The sequence below is a fragment of the Vulpes lagopus genome, chromosome 8, assembly GCF_018345385.1.
Source record: "Vulpes lagopus strain Blue_001 chromosome 8, ASM1834538v1, whole genome shotgun sequence".
In the NCBI taxonomy this organism is placed as follows: Eukaryota; Metazoa; Chordata; class Mammalia; order Carnivora; family Canidae; genus Vulpes; species Vulpes lagopus.
The window spans coordinates 97,478,100-97,498,953 of record NC_054831.1 but is presented as its reverse complement, the minus strand read 5'-3'; the positions used below and the strand labels follow the sequence as shown (position 1 = coordinate 97,498,953).

The 20,854-nt window shown below is 36.9% G+C and overlaps 1 protein-coding gene across 1 annotated transcript in view; it reads right to left on the bottom strand.

The window, feature by feature from the left end:
• Positions 1-20,854, bottom strand: part of ZSWIM6 (zinc finger SWIM-type containing 6) — a 193,952-nt gene that overhangs the window by 3,420 nt on the left and 169,678 nt on the right. The window contains exons 5-13 of the mRNA XM_041765126.1: positions 20,613-20,792; positions 16,118-16,294; positions 15,696-15,842; positions 12,105-12,251; positions 10,551-10,811; positions 6,592-6,727; positions 3,552-3,709; positions 2,735-2,898; positions 965-1,046 (exon numbers count right to left, since the gene is read on the bottom strand). Coding sequence (XP_041621060.1) covers positions 965-1,046; positions 2,735-2,898; positions 3,552-3,709; positions 6,592-6,727; positions 10,551-10,811; positions 12,105-12,251; positions 15,696-15,842; positions 16,118-16,294; positions 20,613-20,792 — 1,452 coding nt within the window. The remainder of the gene's footprint in view (positions 1-964; positions 1,047-2,734; positions 2,899-3,551; positions 3,710-6,591; positions 6,728-10,550; positions 10,812-12,104; positions 12,252-15,695; positions 15,843-16,117; positions 16,295-20,612; positions 20,793-20,854) is intronic.

Sequence of the window (20,854 nt, the reverse complement as noted above, 5' to 3'; positions counted from 1 at the left end):
GGAAGAAGTTGTATTAGTAGTTCTTCAACTGGTATTATCTTTGTATTGGTTCACTGAAGAAGCATCGCTTCAACAATTTAATAATGTAATTTTTATATTCAGACCAATTTCCCTTTTTCCAAAGTCACAAACCATCATGATTAATACAAGTAAAAAACAAGAAGAATGACTTTACAGTATTTAAAAACTGAGGTGGGGGTGTCCTCTCAGCAAGAAAAGTGTACCCTTTTCTGATACAAACAGAAAGAGAGACAATTTAACCAGCATTTATTTAAAGTAGCCACCATTTTGCTTGTTGGCATTCCTACTGGAAATGTTTTCTTTGGTACTGATTTACCACTACAGAGGGGAAATAGTTGGTTTACGGTCTCACCAAATGCAGATTATGGGCAACCAAGAGGATCTTCTTATGCCTAGCTTTCCCACACCTGAAAGCTCACCCAGTAATCATCTATCTGATGGATACGATGACATATGCCCTCAAATGATGAAGAAAAATCTCAGAACAACTAGATAACTTTATATTATTTTCATTAAAATGAAATGAAACCACTAAACCACAATCTCAACTTAGTTTCAAAGGTGGTTTCCAACCCACTTAGGGATTCACTCTGGAACTCTTTAAAATAAAATTATAAACCTGATTATCACAAAAAGTGACTAAAAAGCACCTTAAGAGTGATAGAACCTTGCAAGAAGTGTCTACTCAGTGACTTACTCAATTTTAAACAAGAGTCTAAAACCCCACAAATGTGACAGTCTGGAAGAAGGACAATGCAAGTGTGTAAAACTAAAGGTTGGAGGCAGTGGTTGGGGGAAAGGAAGACCCTGCAGGTTGCTAGAAGGAGCAGGGAGCCTTGGAGAAGTCAAGGTAAAAGAGAGAAAACATTCTTGTGTTTGTAAATGACGAGTTAAATCCAACCATGAGGCAGCTGGGAGAGCTCCTCCTCCAGAATTTACCTACCTACTTCAGTAGCACACGTTACCAGCCACCTCACCATCTCCCGCCGTCGCCAATTTAAGGTTGACAGTGTCATCCGCATAACCTATAAAGATAGGAAAACAAAACGTTTCTGAAGATTATTCTAGGTCAAGGGAAGAAAGAAACAATTCATCCCAAGGCATAAACGACTAGGAATATTCCCTACTACCAGGAGGACAGAGAGCCACATTTACAGCAAAGTTCTGCATATCAATTTGGATTCGTTCATGGCTCCCCAGAATAGGAGACAGAAGGCCCACATTCTACTCCAGGTGGGCCGAGTGAGCAGAAGCAGCATCCTGGGCAAGGTGCTCAATTAATCACTTTTCTCATCTGCAGAATGAGAGGGCTGGACTGCAACATTAAGCACAGTCTATGCCCTCTTCTCCTCCCCAGCTTTAACAAATTCTATGGTTCTAGATTTTTGAGGCTCCTCATGAACAAATTCCGACTAGTAGCCCTCAGCTGGCAAAGAGATCTCTTAGAATAATCATCTTAATTATTCCTTCAATCTCTGGTTGCTCCTTTTCCTGGTAAGCAAGAAAATAACCCCAGGTCTAGGGAAAGAGACCATTTTTGACATCATTAGTTGTCTGATTTTTTCATTTTCTAGTAAGATCCCCAAATAAATCATTCATCTTTTCCTGTTTCCCCCACTCTTTAAGATTCAGAACATTTGGGATATAACATGCCTAAAGTCTCAGCAAGGATTCCTCCTTGGGTCGTAGAAAGAATAAGACAGGGACTAAATTCTCAGTAATCTACCATTTACAAAAAAAAAAAAAAAAAAACTGCCCAAATTCCAAATAACCAGAAAACTTGTTAATGATTCTTTCTGCATATATCTTTAAGAGGCCAATGATAACAACAATAAGCCAAATAGCACAAATGTCACTGTATACCTTAAATACCTCTGCTTGTACAGTACTATATAGGGTAAGTGCATTTTCCTGTAATCTAATTCTTCAAACTTTATTAATCATCATAAGGGGAATCCATAACTAAAAAAAGATTAATCACCTAATCAGGGCATTCTATTCCTCATACTTAAGGTAACTGGAAAACAATTTCTTTCACTGCTTTTAATGGTAACCAAAAAAAGCAAATGGAAAAAAGAGAATTCCTTAGAAAAATCAAACTAAAGACTTCTCAGTTTCTGGTTTATACAGTAATTCTTTTTAGAGATTATAAGGAAGCAAATATCTGCCTATATGACTAACTCAAAATGTCCTTGGTAAAACATCTAAGCAGGCCTGTGGAAAGGTGAAACGGGACCCTGACCCATCACTCCCCCTTTAACTAATTTTCTCAGGGTTATAAAAAGGAGCTAGAACTGCCCATCTATTATGAACATGCAAACACCAATAAAAATTCACAATTCCTCTAAAACTTTAACCCCAACAAGTGATTCTTTATTATACACGGTAGTTTCCCTTAAGTCCCTTTCTAGCAATAATCACTTCTATTCACTAACGGAGAAATAGTGATGTTAAGGCTATAATTCAGAAAATGACTTTTTTTATTGAAGGACAAAAATAGGGCTTCTAAAGTGCAGCCCCTGCACCTCAGGCAGCAGTCTGGTTCGGCTGGGGATGTCCACGGCTCTGAAGCACAGTGCTCTCCTAAAGTCTAACAGTTCTGTGCACTCAAGAGTCATGTGGCTACACTAAAATATCCAGACAGAAACAACCCTGAGATGGCGCCTTTATTTAGCAGTCCTTGGTGCCCCAGGAAAGACCACCAGTCATGTACCTGCAGGCCCAGTTCCAGAGATACTTTCAAAAGAGTGATGTCTGGCAAACTGTCCATGAGAGTTGCTATTTTAAATGCATCCTGGGCAAGCTTGAAGATGTGGGATGAGGAGTGAATGTTTTTCTGGATGGATTCTAATACTGTTTCCAGCCTTCGAACATCGCCTGCAACAAATAAGGGAAAACCAAACCAAACCAAAAATCAAACCACCACAACACACACACACACACACACACACACACACACACACAGAGAGAGAGAGAGAGAGAGAGAGAGAGAAAAGAGAAATAAAACAAGACATAAAGCACAAGTTAATTTACCTAAAATGTTCACATATGGCACAACTGTTACTACAGCTAAGTGTCCCAGAGCTACTGCAATGCCTAAAAATCTGTTTCACAAAAAAGATACACCGAGACACACCCTTACTGACTACGAGTACATATTAACCAGAACCAACATGAGATAGCAAAAAGCCCTCCTAGTTCCTATTATGTATTTTTGATGAATATTTTTTCAGAGAGGATAAAAAAAAATGTAACCTAACCTGTTTCTGAAACCAGAACCACTACTGACATGACATGGTGTCTAAACCTAAACTCAGCCAGCACCAACTTTAATGATACAATGAAAAGAGGAAAATGTCAGGCTCAAGTGAGTAGCACCCGTTTTACCTCATAAGCTAACATCTAAGGAAAAGGATCCCCCACAACTGGACATTGGCACCACTATTGATAATTTGATAGCATGATTCTTTAAAAACAAAAAAGGGGGCAAACTAACAAAATAATCACGAGGTCTCAGGACAATTGAGTACCTTTGGCTGCAGTTAGCATGGTGGACGCCAGCTCACACTGCTGGGATTCTATGTGGCTTAGAGTGAACCAACGAGGATATCGGTTGGGAACAACTGATGCAATATGGTGTGGGCGGGTGAGGTCTCCCGTTGGAGCAGTAGATTCCAATACTAGCAACCTGTAATGAGAAAACAAGACAGTTGGCTCCTAGTTACTCCTTGTGCATCACCTTGGCCACAGGATCTGGTGAGAAGGCAGATGAGTGGGTAGATGCTGGGAGAAACTGTTCAGGTCCTTGTGCAGGAAGAGCTGGTACGGCTACACTCCGCTATCTGGATGCCAAAGTCACCTTGTTAATTGCTCAGTACCCAAACCTAAGACATTTCTTTTCTTTAGCAACATTCAAAAAAAAAAATGCAAGATTCAAGGAAATCAAGATATGTAACACTGAGGAGATCTGAAACACAAGTTCACCTACTGTAAAATTTTTGAATTTTATCACTCATTAAAAAATAAAAACAGAAGCTCGTAGTCAAGTGAATACCTAAGACTGAGATAAAAACAGTCAGGGAACAGTAGATAGCTGAAATGGATAAGCTAACTCATTAAAACACAAAATAAGAGGGGAAGCTAAACAAAAATGGACTCCTTTCCATAGATTCATACTTTCTGCAAAATTAGTTCCTTATTACTTTAAGAATTTATAATTAGAACATGTTGCATCAATCCTATCAGAGATGATAAATGCAAACTATCCAAGTATTTGTACTTTGACAGCCTTGCAAAAATTCAGCGTGATCTGATTTTAATCAATCTATCTATGATTAAGAATATGCCAACAAATAAAGAACAATTACTGAAAACAAAGCCCGTGCTTAGCAATCTCTTCCAAATATAAGTACTGAAGAGATTAACAGAGTAGCTACAACTACAATTATTCCTTCACAATCATCAAAAAGCTGACCTTAACTCAAGGATACTAGTGTTTGGGCCTATGGAATAAGAATTAAGGATCAAGAGGAATTAACACGGCCAGGGTGTGATGCTCGGCCTTGGGGTCGCACCCGAGAGCAGTAAAGTGGGCCAAATGCCTCATTTTCTTTTCTTTTTAGCTAAGGACAAAGAGAAATTAGCATTAAAGGGTGGCAAGGTAGGCAATTAGGGAATAAGAATTTTGGTGGAGTTCCTATTTAACTTTTCAAAAACCCCAGACTGTCCCTGTGTTCACCGGCAAATCTTTCCAGAATTGCTGCAGCAGAAACTAGTTAAGAGCCCTGAAAAGATGAGAATATGAGTGCTAAAAATACCCTTTTCCAGCTCCCCAACCCATCTCCCACTTGCAGGAAGACTAAGAAGCAAGTAAGCTACAGGTCTCTCTTCTTGCCCGTTCCCCTGGTTCCCTTCAGATGCCCTAGTAGGTCTGCTACCCACCTTCCATGACAGTCTGGTAGCAGAGGTAGGGGCAAGTCAAGAAAAGAGGTGGAAAATAATCCCCTGGTGCCCTACTAGTATCCCCCATGAACAAACTGCCTTGGCAGCAACCAAGGACAAATACGTTTCCGTGTGTTAGAAAAGCAAACCTTTCCACCTGACAGATACTTTCCCATAAGCCAGAATCACAGAGAAACCTCATGATATTTTATCCTTAAACTTTACAGTGGTCACAGCAACAGCATCTGGTGGCATCATAACATTAGCATTCCTTCCCTTTACAATAGGAGCAAAATTCTTATGATTTAAGTAAGTATAGAGCTGAGCATCTGTCTTCGTCTGACAGCTTCTATTTCAGCTTCCAAAAATGGGAATAAGAACTTAAAAAAACCTGTGTCCTAAAATATAAACCAAGGGGCATAAAGTAATTTAGTATGTGTGGAGGGTTTACTTATGTTACTTATTAATTTATTTGGGGATATTTTTAAAAACAGACAAGTAAGCACTCTCTCTCACACATACACACACACCCTCTCTCCCTTTCTTTCTCTCTCTCCACCCCCCCCACACTGCATAAAAAAGAGGCCCCCTGAAAAATATAAGCTACCCTCATAGTGGCAAGACTTTCTTTCGAATCCACTATACTGGTTGCAGACAAAGAATCTTTGGTGACAAGATTCCATGGGGTCAAACTGGTCTTTGACATCTCAAGCTCTTGGGTGTATACATGGTTTACCTTTGGTGACTTGACTATAACTGGATCTAATCTGCACTTTAACATAGGAGTGTTTTAATTTTTTAAAACACTTTAAGAAAGGTAGATAAGCCTTTCAGGTCCTTTAGGTTTAAAAGGCAACATGTAAGATTCAAAAATATGATCTTGAATTCATTAAAAAATATTCACCTAGGCAAACTCATGATAAAAATATTTGGTGAACAGACTTTATTTATTTATTTATTTATTTATTTATTTATTTATTTATTGTGAATAGACTTTAAAAAGCAAAGTGAAAATAGCAAGGTCAAGGGCAGTGAACAACATATTCTAATTATTATTACTGAAAAGGAGGGGCTGGGAGCAGTCCGAGTGAGGAGACCAGGTCCTAAAGATGCCTGATAGTGATAACCCTAGCCCCTGATCCCATCTTCCATTGCCCTCCAGGTGAGCCCAAAGGTGCTTCCATGATCCTACAGCCTCCTTGCACTAATGATGGATGGACCATGGAATTACAGCAGGTGGAAGGGCTCCCTCAGGGATCACATTCAGTCCAGTATACTTAGTATTTACCACTGTTTCAAAAATCTAATTTTTCAAACCGATCAATTATTTAGGAAGGTTTCAACTGGTGCTCCCTTGTGTTTAAACCTGGCCTGAAACTGTTCTCTAATTTCCCAAATTCTAGCATCAAGAAAAGTAAGAAAAAAAGCCATCATGACCAGTCTAGGATAGAATTCTTCCTTTACTATAAAACAAAAGCCAGACCAACTAACAAACAAACCACTACTACAACAATCCAAGAAGTATAAATAGTTTCTTAAGCTTTTGTGCTGCCTACAAGTCAGTTAAGAGCTGTTTTTCCCCATGGGGAATCTGGGTCGCCTCCGCCCGGCTGGGCCGTGAATACGTACCGCATTGCTCTCAGGGCAATTGTGTATGCCAATTCAGCATCGTGAGGTAGGAGAGAGGTGAAGAGATACTTGGCAAATGTGTGCATTGGAACGCTCTCCCGATGGATTATTTCGCCTAAACCACTATATGGTCCGGCTGTGGGAAGAGAGCATACACATTTTACATTCCTAAGAAAGGAACTAAGACTTCTTGTAAACTATATTTTTAAAATTTTTATGTAAAGTTATAACATACACAAGCTAATCTAGTTAAGAATGTAATCAAAGTGACATAGTAGAAAAAAATACAATTCTTAGTCAAAAATCATTCTATAGGGAATAGTATTCAGTATTGAATTCATTTCAGGAACGACCCCCCAACTAACTATACCATAGTTAAAATGAGAATCACAGAACTAGGGGGCAGAGCTTTTTCATATTTTAACTGTTTCAGAGAAAGAAACCCTCTGAAACACAAAAATCTCACTGAATTTGAGACATCCTTTCTCAATGTGTGACATCTGAGCATACAGATTTTCAAATGCATAGATGACTCTGCAGCTTAACTTTGGAATCTGCCCCTGGACCCAATCAGTCTTATGGGCACAGACAAGCCCAGGTTTCCAGAAGAGTGCTCTGCCTCAGGGGAGGAATCTAAACCACAAATTCCAATACAAAGACTTTAAATACTGTTGCTTCTAATAAGCAGAAATAGATATTAATTCTCAGAAAGTGATTAATAATAAAAGAATAGTTAGTAACTCATTTGATACTCACCATAGGCAAAGAAAAAAAAATTAAAGTAACTGGAAATCTACCACTTCGGGGGCTCCAAAAGACCAATTTCAAAAGCAAAATTACATTTAAGCTGTCAAAATTCATTTCTTAGTAACTTATGACAGGCATGGTAGCAGAGCTAACTTCCCCTGTGTGCTCTCTGAATGCCGCCCCTAAGAAAGGCAATACCGAATTTTAAAATAAATTTTGAAAGGAAACCACAGTGGTTAGTTCAACTACTTTCCACTTAGGTACTTTGAGGTTTAGTTACTGTAAAGTGTTTAATAAATTAGTTTCCATGTCACCTTCGGGGAACATCTGTTTCATGATTTCTAGAATTATGAACCATGACACTACTGCTCAAAGGACATAATACATTTGTTTTCCATGAGAAAAATTAGTCTGGTGAAGAGTTTAGAATGCAAGAAATGGCAGTTCAGAACAAATGGTGAGAGGGGTTACTGGGTAGGAGCATGATACATTCTAGATCATTTTAACAGAGATTATTTTAACATTTCATTATTTTATTTTTTGTTTAGTGTTTTTCAAGTGCCCATTATTTAAGTACTTTGAAAATCATATTTTCATAAAACCTTATTTTTTTGCCTAGGCAAAGTAAAATCCATCCTAGATTTCTAATTTTACCAAATATATTACCTTCTTCATATTTTTAAGACATTTAGAAATGTTTTAGTGACCCGATATTCTTAAAAGGTTGATACAGCATTATAGTTCTGCCTTTAGTTCATATAACAAGGCTAAATTTTTAGATTATTATTATGGACTGAATGTTTATTCTCCCTGCTCAAATTCATATGCTGAAGCCCCAACTCCCAGTGTGACTGTACTCAGAGATGGGCCTTTACACAGAGGTAATTAAGGTTAAATGTGTTCACAGGATGTGGCCCTGATCCAACAGGATTAGTGACCTTATAAGAACAGACATCAGAGAGCTCTCTTGCTCTCTCTCCCCCTCTGCTGTGTTGAGAGCACAAAGAGAAAACAGACATTTGTAAGACAGGAAGAGAGGGCTCACCAGAAATTTCACTGACAAACACTTTGACCTCTGACTTCCCAGCCTCCAGAACTGTGAGAAATTTCTAATGCTTAAGCCATTCGACTGTAGTATTTTGTTATGGCAGCCCGGGCAGACTAGAACACTATTTTACTGAAGGCTTCATTATAGAAAACTTGTAGATTATTCATTTCCTTCATTTCTCCTCCATTTCCTTTCAATGTTTCCCTTAAGTCACCAAGTTACCTTTTTGTGCTATGCAAAAATAAATAAATAAAATAAAAAACCCAGGACATAATAATCAACACTTATTGTTATGACATCTCCCAACAAGAAAAATATTCAGTCAGTATCACAGAATTATTTGTGGATTAGTAATTGAGTGTAGTCTCTGAACTCCCCAAAAGTGCTTTACCAATATGCCAACTGACCCAATATGCTAGTATTGTATTGTGGTCAAGTGATTAACATACAGCAACAATACAGGACGACTGCTTTTTCTTTTTCAGAAAAAGTTAAGCATCTTTTATTTCAGAAGAGTTAGTGCCTGCTATTTTGCGCTTGAAATTTACAGAGTGTAAATACATGAAGAACTTGGTGCCCCAGTGCAGTCAACTCAACCATGGAGTGCTTATTTTTGGGAGTTTACAGAAATGGTCCCTTGGCTTCCCCTTGGACTGCTTCCTGTTCTGCACTAGCCATTCTCTACAAGCCTCATAAGATCAGGAAAGGAAAGGAGACTGCAATGAGTCAAAAGCACTCCTTATCAGGCATAGTTCTAAAAAAAATATTTAATGGGGAACAATGCTCTAATCAAAATCTAAGAAACAGTTGTGAAATATTCATGAGTAATGAACATGGAAACATTTAAAAAGGCAAATGATAAACAGATACCAGATACTACCAACTTTGAAAAGCACACATCCTCTTCCTATCCTTTAAGTACAGTGGAAATCAAAAGTCAGTTACTAACAGCCAGTGACAGCACTAAATTTGTGGTTCATGATACTTATATCAAAAGGAATTATATAGGAGGAAACTAAAACAAGAACGAAGAAAGAACGAAGATCACTTGAAATTTGCCAACATGTGCTTTTTTATCTTTAGAAGAAAAAAAAAGTTAAGGCGAGGGCTTCAAACCATGATCAGGAATTTTACCAAAATTAAGCATAATATTAACATGTTTTAACTTTTCTAAGAGTATGTTCCCTTTAAAATGCACTTCCAAAACATACAAATGTATAATATATTTGATGAAAATATTTTCTTTCAAAGAGATCTTAAGCTTTGGACAAAAAAAAGAGGTTGTGAAATGTTATTTTCTCTAAATCCCTTCCCCGTATGCAAGAGTTCTGAATGTAAGATGAAGATACCACACTTTATTCAACTATCAATCACAGAGAATTCCACAATAATAACACCCATAGACTGAAGAGATAGAAGCAATTTTACCAATTAGGCATCCCCTAAATTTGAGTAAAAGATGAGGCTATTATACTTAATTAATCTTTTCTAGAAAAAAAGCAAAAAAAACCAAAAAGCCCCACCACTTTTTAAAAATAATGCCAACCAAAATTTCTTAGGCCATTCAGCTCTTGACCTTACAAAAAGAAGAAAATTAGACTTTGCCTTAGAGAATCCAAGAAACTTTGAACTTGGTGAATCTATGCCTAATGAATTCTCTGGAATAATTAGCACAGTGGAAATCCATTCCTGGGGCCTCTAGTCATTTGCTAGCATGTGCAAATGACATATTCAAAACCCGGATGTCATGTAATAGCCATAAAAATAATTCACAGGAATGCCAACGAATTTCTTTTCCATTATTTAATTGGTCAATCAAATAGATACATGGCTACCATCAATAACTCACTAAGTATCAAACTTGCATTTATCTCAGTAATGGCACAGACTAAATAACAACAGTCTTTTTCAAAGTTTGTGGCATTAAATGGGGCTCATTTCTAACATGCTATCTTACGTGACACTTAAAAGACACACATCTGACTACACTTTTTGATCAAGTGATACTACTTTTTGGATAGTAAACATTCCCATGACAACTCAGTGACCATACCAATCAGAATTACTACAACACCAAATGCATTCAAACAATACTCCCAACATAAGAAAGCTTGTGCCTCAATAAAATTGGCAGAACAAGTGGAAAAATTCTATATCACACTACCTTCTAATAGGAAGACTGCTTGCTTGCGAAAAATTTTCACCAGTGTGTCATCCAATTCAATTTCCTGAAGCTTGGAAATGAGCTGCTCCTCATTCCGGCAAACCTTCTCTTGTGTGTACAGCCCATCAGGCATGATACGCTGCTGTCCCAGCCCTATCAGGGCTACTTCCACAGCTAGTGTTAAATAGGATTCCCCTTCTTCTAAGAATTTATGTGCAGGTAGATGCTGGTATTCCAGAGACTTGCACTGTCCCATATTATCTGTAAAATGTCACAAAAGAAATCAGAGTTCAGATATTACTTTTCCAGGTAATGATAGGTATAAGTATTTATTTTACCCACTACTGATAAATGAATTATTGACTTTATTCCAAGAAAGCCAGAAAATTGTTTTTTACGTTAAAGTGAATAGTTTTTCTAAGATGTTTTAAAACTTGACGGTGAATGACCAGATGTTTATGTTTTGGGGGATGGAATATTACAAATATTTTTCTCCCACTGAAAATGAATCACCAGAAAAACCCTACAAAGCTAGGAAGACATTGTAAGAATACTTAAGAGTGAAAAAAGATTTTAGACAAGAGCAAAATTACAGTGACTACAACAGTTGCTGATTTTTTAAAGCCTGGCATTAAAAAAAAAGTTCCCAAACTGTTACCACTATGTCGAAATTTAATGAGAAGTGTAGAGAAAACAACAGACACAACCCAATTTCAAGGTCCTTTCTGTTATCAAAGAGTTATCAGTTAACAAAAGAGGAATGATTCTTTGGGCATTCTCTTATCTTAAAGTGTTTCTCTTAGAAATGTTAATAAACTTCAACCATTGAACTCCCAAGGAAAGTGAATTCAGAATCATACCTTTCACCATCCTGAAGGAGTTTGGGGCACCCATAATCCATGAAAGCAGACACCACAGGAGAAATTATGGAGGCTCAAAATAATTACTCCTCTGAGTCTACCCAGGTATGAGAGCAGGAGAGGGACAACCATTCCTGCCTCCCAAACCTCTGCTCACAGCCCAAGGGCAGTCATTTTAGGGATGATTCTTCAGTCTCAAGAGGCCAGAGAGAAATCTCAAAACACTGCTTTATAGGAATGTGTGATGTAAAACACTTCTGAGTGACATTAGATACTTCTCTTACAGGAGACTACAAACCATTTAAGTGACAAGTAACTTCTAATGTAGACAAATTTAAAAAGCAACTAAAATTCTAGTTCTAAATGCTTTGATACACATCTTTATTTTAAATCTTGAGACTGGAAAACAGCCATAAATGCAGATAAATTCTCAGATGCAGAATCAATGGCTAGAAGAAAATAAAGATTTTTTAGGTTCTTAACACATGCTGCCAACTGTTGCTTCTAAGACAGAATTTTCCTAGTTTATAAAGCCTCCACAAAGCAACAGGAGCACCCATTTCCTTGCTCCCTTGCTAACCATAAGTACTAGTAACTATATGGATTCAGAAAACAACCTGTGACAAAAACAATGACCAGGGTTTAAGGGGAAAAAAGCACACGAGATGAATGCTACTGGTGCTACTGGTGTTACCTGTAAAATCCGAGAACCCAGAGAAATTTTCATCATCAATTCGGCAGGCTTCCATGAGGCTGCTGAAAAGAGTGCCCACGGGGTCCAGGGGGTGTCCAACCCAGCCCTCGAGATTGGTTATCGAAGTGATGCTTTTATGGGGTAGCTCTGTGTAAGAAAAGGGAATTGAGAGATGGAGACAAGTAGAAGATGAGAGGTTTTACCATTTAATAGTGGCATTCTAACAAATTAGTACTGAATTCAATTAGGTACACATAATCCCTAACATGTTAACTATTTTGTGCTCATAGAGTTCATCTGTAAATCAGTATAAATAGTGTCAATTTTCCAGGACCGCCCCCAAACATTAATTCATGTGCCTAAGGTACTGGGTTAACCTATTTATGCTATTAAACTATGTTGTATGAGGAAAAATAAGTTCCAAATTTTCACCTGAGAAGCGAGGAACCACTTCCCTCACTTTCCCAAAAGTGGCATTAGAGAAGACTAGGAAGTCTCCCTGGAATGATCACTTGCTAACTATATTAAGAAGATAACCTTAAAGTCAATGTTCACTAAGTCCTCTACACCAGAGATCAGAAGGCAGCAGTAACCTGGGTCCAATCTAGATTCCCCTATGGATATCATTAAACTACTCCCTTTGCACCTATGGAAGGCCTCATTATCATGGATCTGTAGGCCATTTAAGCGAGGGCCTTTGCCACAAAGGGAAACTATAGCAGAAGGTAACATATAATTTGGATGAAACATCCTTTTCATTTTCTTTGCAGAATGGTAGCACTTTCAAAGTCCTTAAGTTAAATTGTAAAGTCCTGAGAAAAAAAGCTATAAATATTTTAAGATATGTTTCTTTTCGTAAAGAATGCAATGCTTTACATCCAAATATTTACTAAATAAATAATAGTAGCTTCTTCTTAAAGGAAAATATAATGAAATCTATAAACAATATAAAATATCCAAGACAAATACTGGCTTTTTATAAATAGCTAAAGAACCATTCCATGAATCCAATATTCTTTTAGAAGTCTGGTTTTGGACTATCAACTACCAGTACATAACAGTGAAGAAGCCTGGCACAATGTGTGTGTGTGTGTGTGTATAAATCTATATGGTGAAAGGAAGTGTTGTAGTTACATAAATCTATTACAAGCAATGGAAACAACAGAGCAAATTTTATGAGGTATTTCCTCTATTTTTTTTCCACACAAAACTTAGTGAAAACAACACAAAAATGAGGGAAATAAATTTCAAAAAGGAGTATATTTTTTTTCAAAATCAAGAAGCTAAATAAACCTAAGTCAGACAAAGAAAAATACCATATGATTTCCCTTTAATGTGGAATCTAAAAAAACCCAAGCTTCTAGATACAGAGAACAGACTGATAGTTGCCAGAGGCAGGGGTAGATGTAGGTGAAAAGAAGTAAACGGGGGAAAAGGTACAAACTTCCACTTATACAATGAACAAGTCATGGTGATGTACAGCATGACAACTATAGTTAATAATACTGTATTCTATTTTTGAAAGTTGCTAAGAATAAATCTTGAAAGTTCTCATCACAAGAAAAAAAAGTATAATCATGTATGGTGACAGATAATAACTAGACTTACTGTGGTGATCATTTTGAAATATATAAATAGAATTCTATTATATACCTGAATATGATGTTATACATCAATTATATCTCAATTAACAACAAGAAAACCTGACATATTATGCCAAATAGTATTGAAAATGTACAAGGTATATACTTACTAATCTTGACCACATAACAAATAATTGTCATAGCAATTTGGAATTATAACAGCTGTGAAAAACCTATTCTTTAAATATGGACAAAAAAGTAAAAAAGAGGGAGAGATAAAGGTATAGAGACAGTAGTACCTAAGAGTAGCCTGAAATAACTTTTCACTCCTCATAAGATAAAAGAGAAATGGGTCTCAGAGTGGTTTCAAAGACAATTAAAGGAGTCTAACTTAACATATATTTTAATTCAGTTACACAAACTAACATTTTTTACACTTTCAATTCATAGATATTGTAATATTTTTCATTTAAAGACATTTCTTTAAAAAGTTTATGATTTTAAAATCTGATAATCATCCTAACCTAGCTAGCTTTAATTTTGCAGTATAAAAAGTACCTCACCCTCTCTTACCCTGAATATTACTATCCTTCATATTTTGCAGAAGTAGCTACCTTTTGGCTATAGATTGTGTTTGGGGGAAGAGTGATTGCAAAAAAAATTTCCAAAGGTTCAAGGAATATATTTTGCAAACATATCTGGTAACCTGTTATGTTGTGAAGAACACGAAGAAATGGACACAATAGTGATCACCAGGATATTATTACATTCCAATTCCATTTGAGCTCCCCTTCTTCTGGTTCAAGTTTTAACTTCAAATTTTTCTTTCATCATATAAGTGAATTAAATGTTAGTTAACATTTATAGTAATTCTGATACAGACAGATGGTACTAAAAGTTACAACACTCACTCTAACCTTCAGCTCATTTCAACAACTCTTGATAAATTTCAGCTGTACCCTTGGTGTGTGTATAATCACAGAAGGATTAAACAAAAAACAGAACTAAAACAAAAACAAAAACAAAAACAAAAACAAACAAAACAAACAAACAAAGCAAAAAAAAAAAAAAAAAAACCACCAAAAAACCCAGCTACTAAAAATATCTCTCTGAATAAGAAAACTCCAGACTGAAAAAACAAACCTAATCAAAGACACACAAAAAGATTTATACCTATAGAAGGAACAAGAAGGGCATCGATTAAACAGAAAAAGCATATATATTTCTTTTTCTGATCAGAGCCTTACGCATGTAATATAACTCTCTGCAAATGCTATTACTCAGTAATACTTCTTTAAAATTTAAAAGATTAATAGTAAACTAAGATAAAGAGAAGTTAAACTGAAATGTGTTGGCAGTTGGCAATTCATCAAATGTTATTTACAGAATTTGAAAAATACAGGAGTTCTGATCATTAAAATAAATACCATATCCTGAAATACAAATTGTTATAGCTAAAAAGTTTTAGAGTGCTTACACACTATGCCAGGCTCTTTTAAGAGCTTAACAGGAATTAACTAGTTTAATATTTTTCAACAACTCTAAGAGACCAGTCTCTACTGAAGACCATTCCACAGATGAGGAATCTAAATCACAGAGCTTCACGTCACTGCCAGCTAGGACCTAGGGCTAGGATTCAAACAGTCTGACGCTAGACCCCTTACTGTTAGAATGAAAATGCACTTTCACAAAATCAGAGAATTGGCTAACTGGCATTTTCAATAATTCAGACACACTAAATAATTACTTTAACAATAAAAAATTATCCCCCTAAAGAATTAACTAACCTAAGAAATGTTTTTTAGAATCTTATTTCATATACATGCAATCAGGAAAAAATACGCCTAAAATTGCTTGCAGATCAGCTATGAAATATTCTAAATGAGTAGTGAGTAAAGTCATGTCCATTGCTCTAATTTTAAAAGCCATCTCTCTAAAAGGGGACAAAATCTAGTGATGTCATCACCAAGAATCCCATTCCAATGGAAACAAACTCCTTCACATTCACCTTTTTTTTGAGTTCGGAACATTTCCAACTGTTTCTGTTGCTGTCGTCTTAACGTGTTAACAATAGCTATTGCTAATCTCAGTGCTTCTCTGGGATACCCATGAGAACGTAATGCATCCACTCTTGCACAAGCTGTAGGAACGTGTTCTAAAACAAAAAGTTAAGGGGAGAAAGTTGCCATCGTCAGAGAGATCTACAAAAATCGCATTTAAGTAGTAAGATGTTTTTCCCCAAAATACTATTAAAAAGACACAAGGAACCATTTCTGAACTTGGATTTGAATGAAACGCTCAGCTCCTACTGCCAAGCATTCATCCATCTCCCATTGAATCCCTCAACTCTCCACCTCCCACTCCAATAATGCTATAGAAACGAAACAAAGAAGTAAGTCATGGAAATGTCTTTCCGGTTTGGCCACTTACCATGCCAGAGGGGCCACCCGCGGGAGTCAAAGAGGGAGTTTTCAGTGTCGTCATGGTAACAGTAGTTGGTGTATAGGTCACTGCTGATAATGTGCTGCAAGTGGCTATCCTGCCAGTGGAGATCGCATGCCTCGATGGCTCGGGTGAACACTGTCCGATGTGGCCTGTTCGATGAATCTGTTTTTTCCACAATTCAGAAAGCCGTGTCAGCTATTATTCACATGTAAATAAATCAGTCATACCATTCTGTGGCCAGATGTTCATGAGCACACCCACACACACTATCCTGCACCCCCTAAGCAGAAGGATGAAGGGTGAATATTCTCATGTCCTAAAGTACTAAGGAGGCAAGTCAGCCCAAAGAGCCACCATCCACTCACTTGTTTTATCAAACACAAACACTCTGCAGCCATCAAAGCTAAGGTTAAAGGCATCCTGCAAAAAGAAGTGTCAAGTCTAGTTTCCATGCCAAATACACTCAGAGGAGGCACTCGGCACAAAAATCACATGAAAACTCACTGCTCCCCACTTCTGAGGTGCTGTGGTGGGCTGCCCTGATGGGATCAACAGCTCTCACAAACACTATGCAAGAGATGCGACACCAGCCATGGAACCTTTCAGGAAGATGCAATCAGCCTTTAAAGATATGCAGAAGGGTTGTGCTTTTGGTTGTATTTTTTAACTATATTGTGCGGTTTTGCACAATTAAAACTATTATGCTTCTTGGGATATAATGATTAAATGTCACTTTATATCCCAAAGGGCATAAATGCATATATTTAACATTTCACAAAGCCACACAACATAGCTACAAAACAAACCAGCGCACTTACCTTGCCCCTACAGGCTGCCTCCTGATTCCTGTGCAGGTTCCATGACTGGTGTGATGTCCCCAGCATAGTGTATGCCGGGGCATCACAAAAGAGCAGAAGCATACACTCCGAAGAGGATTCAAGTTTCAGGACCTGACGGAGAAAAGAAATGTTTGGGGAATAAAGAATATTCTCATCCCAACTCCTGGGATTATTCAGTTCTTGTGGATAACAGGGTTCAAATACTGTAACTACAATCCCACCCCTTGGGTCTCCACTCCAGACTTACCTTCAACTGTGGCACAAACCTTAGCGAGCCTCAATTGAAAAATCAGAGTAACAAACTATGCTTATTTATGTGTATTTTCTGTTGCTCAAGTATTATCCCTCACTGTACTGAGGCCTAACTCAACGAGAAGCAAACTGGAGCCTTGGCTAGGCAAAGGCAAAAAGGGAATCTTAAAACCCAAAAAACAACCAAAATGAGAACTCTGGGAATTTGTCAAGTGCAACTCCTCTAATTCTGTAGATGGAACTGAAAACCAAGAGAAGTGACATGACTTGCCAAGGTCACATGGCCAGGCAATGGCAGTGAAAATCAAGACATAAATATCCACGCTCTAAATTCAGCTATTTCAGCTGTTGTGAAAGGCTTTGAGAGGTCTTTAACAGATAAGAGACATTACTCCAGCTTGGCTTCAGGTCAACTTAGATATCTGTATTTGAATGGGAGACCTATCAAAATGTATGACAGCATGATTTGAGAGACATGGATCTCTTATGGCCCTTGCCTAATACACAGAGGAGCACACCTTGCAAACAGGAGGAGTGGCCCTACATTTAAGGGCCTTTGAATCTATCAGGGCTTTTTGCTGAGCAAAGATAGTCCTACCTGACAAGAAACTGGTTCCATGACCTCTCACTGTCAATTGTTAAAATATTCCCAAGTTCAAATTTTACACATTTTAAGTGGCTCTGTCATTTCGGAAACAGAACTTAAAACTAAAAGGAGACCTTGAAAAAGCATCTTAGTATTATGCATGTATTTAAAAAATTAGAGTTCTACCTCTCAATTTGGCTCACGGTGGTAATCAATAATAAAAAAGTAAGTGGTAGACCATGACTCCATTTGAAAAAAAAAGCAAAACCCTTAACTTCTCATGTTTGTATGCAATTGTAGGAGCAAAGAGAAGGTGTAGGAATACACCACACTTTGAATGGTGGTTAGCTACATAAGATCAATAAAACCAATTCTAACAACAACAACAACAAAAAAGGCTAAGTATTCTAGCTCCTCTGAATAGAAAAAAAAGAAAAAAAGGCTAAATACTAATGAAATAGTAACTAAATGAAAATGTAACATATAGTCTCTAATAACATGGGAAATAAAGATTATGTACATAGACAATGATTAAAGAAGATACACAAAATTTTATTAGCACTGAAATTATAGTCAATTTTTTTACATGTTTGTAGGTTTGTGGTTTTTTTAAATTTTTGCAACAAGATGAAAAAAAGAAATGAAAATTTTTTTGGAAACTTTTGCATCAAGATGGAAAAAAACCCCAAATTTTCAAAATGATACATATACAAATTTATTTTTAAAATCTTGAATAAAGTAGATATAATATTAATACATGCTGATAAAAGAAAATTTGGGAAATTCAGAAATATAAAAAGGGAGAAACTAATAGCTCTTCTATCAAAAAATTAAAATAAAAAAATTGGCTATCATTCTGGCATATGTAAAAAAAACCCTACTCTTTCAGAGTGTAGATTTTAATGTTGCTGTTGTTGTTAATTAACTCTAACAAATAACCTTAGCAAAGACAAGGCCTGATTCCCCCTAAATATTCACTCCAATGTGCCAACATAACCAATTCTGCCCATGGCCTATGTCATGTACACACTCTACCCAGCTGCAATGTGTGGCAGCTGGGCTCTGCTGGCTACCGCAGACTCTCCCCTACCAAGCCTACTCAGTACTCCAGCAGAAGTACTGCAGGCTAAACATCAGAGTCCCTCTGTAGAGATGTCTCTTCTGCTGGAGGATGTGGATATTCTGCTAAAGACAGGAATCCTGGTGCCTTCAGGCCCAACAGTGAGAAATGTTGCCCTTAGAATGGATTCTGACTTCTATGCTTAGACCAAACCATACACAAAATAACCTGTTTCATCTGGAGTCTAGACCACTTTCTTAAAGGCTCTCCAAAGCCTATGGAATATTTATGTTTAATCAAAGGGAAAGTGACCAGATGCAAAGTAAAATAGTAAACTGTAAAATGTTAGGATGGCAGTACCAAAAAGCAGGTGGGAGTGAAACCTCCAAATATAGTTAAGGAAAAGGAGATTAAAGTAATTACCTATGTATAGGGAAACACTTTCCTAGCAATGGAAGAAAATAAATGTTGAATTGTTGAACTTGAAAATCCTAAGCTTCTGGAAGAAAACTGGGATAAACTAATTTTCTTTGAAATTATTAAACAAAATGATCACAGGCAATAAAAATACTAAATTCCCAAGACATATATTTCCAGACAAAGCAAGGCCAGATAATCAACTTTTCCAAGTCCTAAAACTTCTTTTTGATTAGACAAATCCCTGTGGAGTAATACATCTCATTTTCTTTCTTTGTAGGGATTGAAAACACTATTCTAACATTCATACTCAACACAATGTCCGGCTCTCTCTAGTAATACCAACTCCATACAGGGCCAGCCTATACAGAATGAAAATCTCTGTTCTGGATCCTTTCAGTGTAATGTAACTCCCACCTTACATGGATCACAACGTTCAAGTCGGTCAAATCCCCCACAGCATCCCTCCCCCTGAACCCCAAAAAGGGCAACAGGAGCACAAAGACACATAAATAATGACATGAAAAAGTGAATGAAAATTTTATTTGTAAGACTTAAGTTCCTTAAGGACTTGGTTCTGAAAGAGAGGAGAAAATAGTATAGTAGCTGGAAAGGAAAATGAGGCCAAGGAAAGATTTGATTTTTTTTGAAGATGAGAAGAACTTGAGCTAAACAGGTAGACCCAACAGAAAAGAAGCTGGAGAAAAACAGCATACGAGGACATATGTAAATGTCTGAAAGCATCTCTCAGTTGTCCCCAAGACTGGAGAGCACTACTAGCTTATAGTAGGTGGGAACAAGTATGCTGAACAATCCTTTACAATAAAGAATTTTCCTACTCCAAAGGCCAACAGCATCCCATGCCCCTCCAGCACAGTCATAAACATTTACTTGCTTTATTTTAAAACTAACAATTTTTAACTGATCAAATTACACAGTAACTCAAATACAAATTGGGTTGCACGAACAGCGATAAAAACACACAGTTTTCAAGCCTCTCGATATTTAGTTTTTTTACAAGGTAATATATTACCACCCTATTCTATGACTTTTTACATTATTTCCCAAAGTAAATAATTAATAGGGAATTTTAACACATACTAATACATAAAAGTATGATATCAATCTGTATCCTAATATGAAAACACACACACAAAGGATCAGGTAAAAATTAAAAATACATACGTTCATATTCAAAACATCAAGTCCTTAAATTGTACTAAGTTCTAGTGGGCAAAATAATTTTTCTACATATAAGTTATTATTATAGGCATATATCTACAATTAAGCAAATACAAAGTGAGCAGAATATTACTGCAGACTCACCTTGGCTGGCATTTGCACCCTGAGGCAAAGCATTGGTTAAGTTGGGTAATTCACTGCCATGATTTCCATCTTCCCATGGACAGACATCAACACTGTTCCACTTTTTCAGCTGTTTTAGCCAACTGGCCTTCTGCTCCAATTTGCAGTGGGGGTTTAAAACTATACACATCCACAGAGCACCTAATTTAAAGGGAGGAGGGAAGTCAATTTCAAAAATTAGAAAAATTTCCAATTCTAATAAC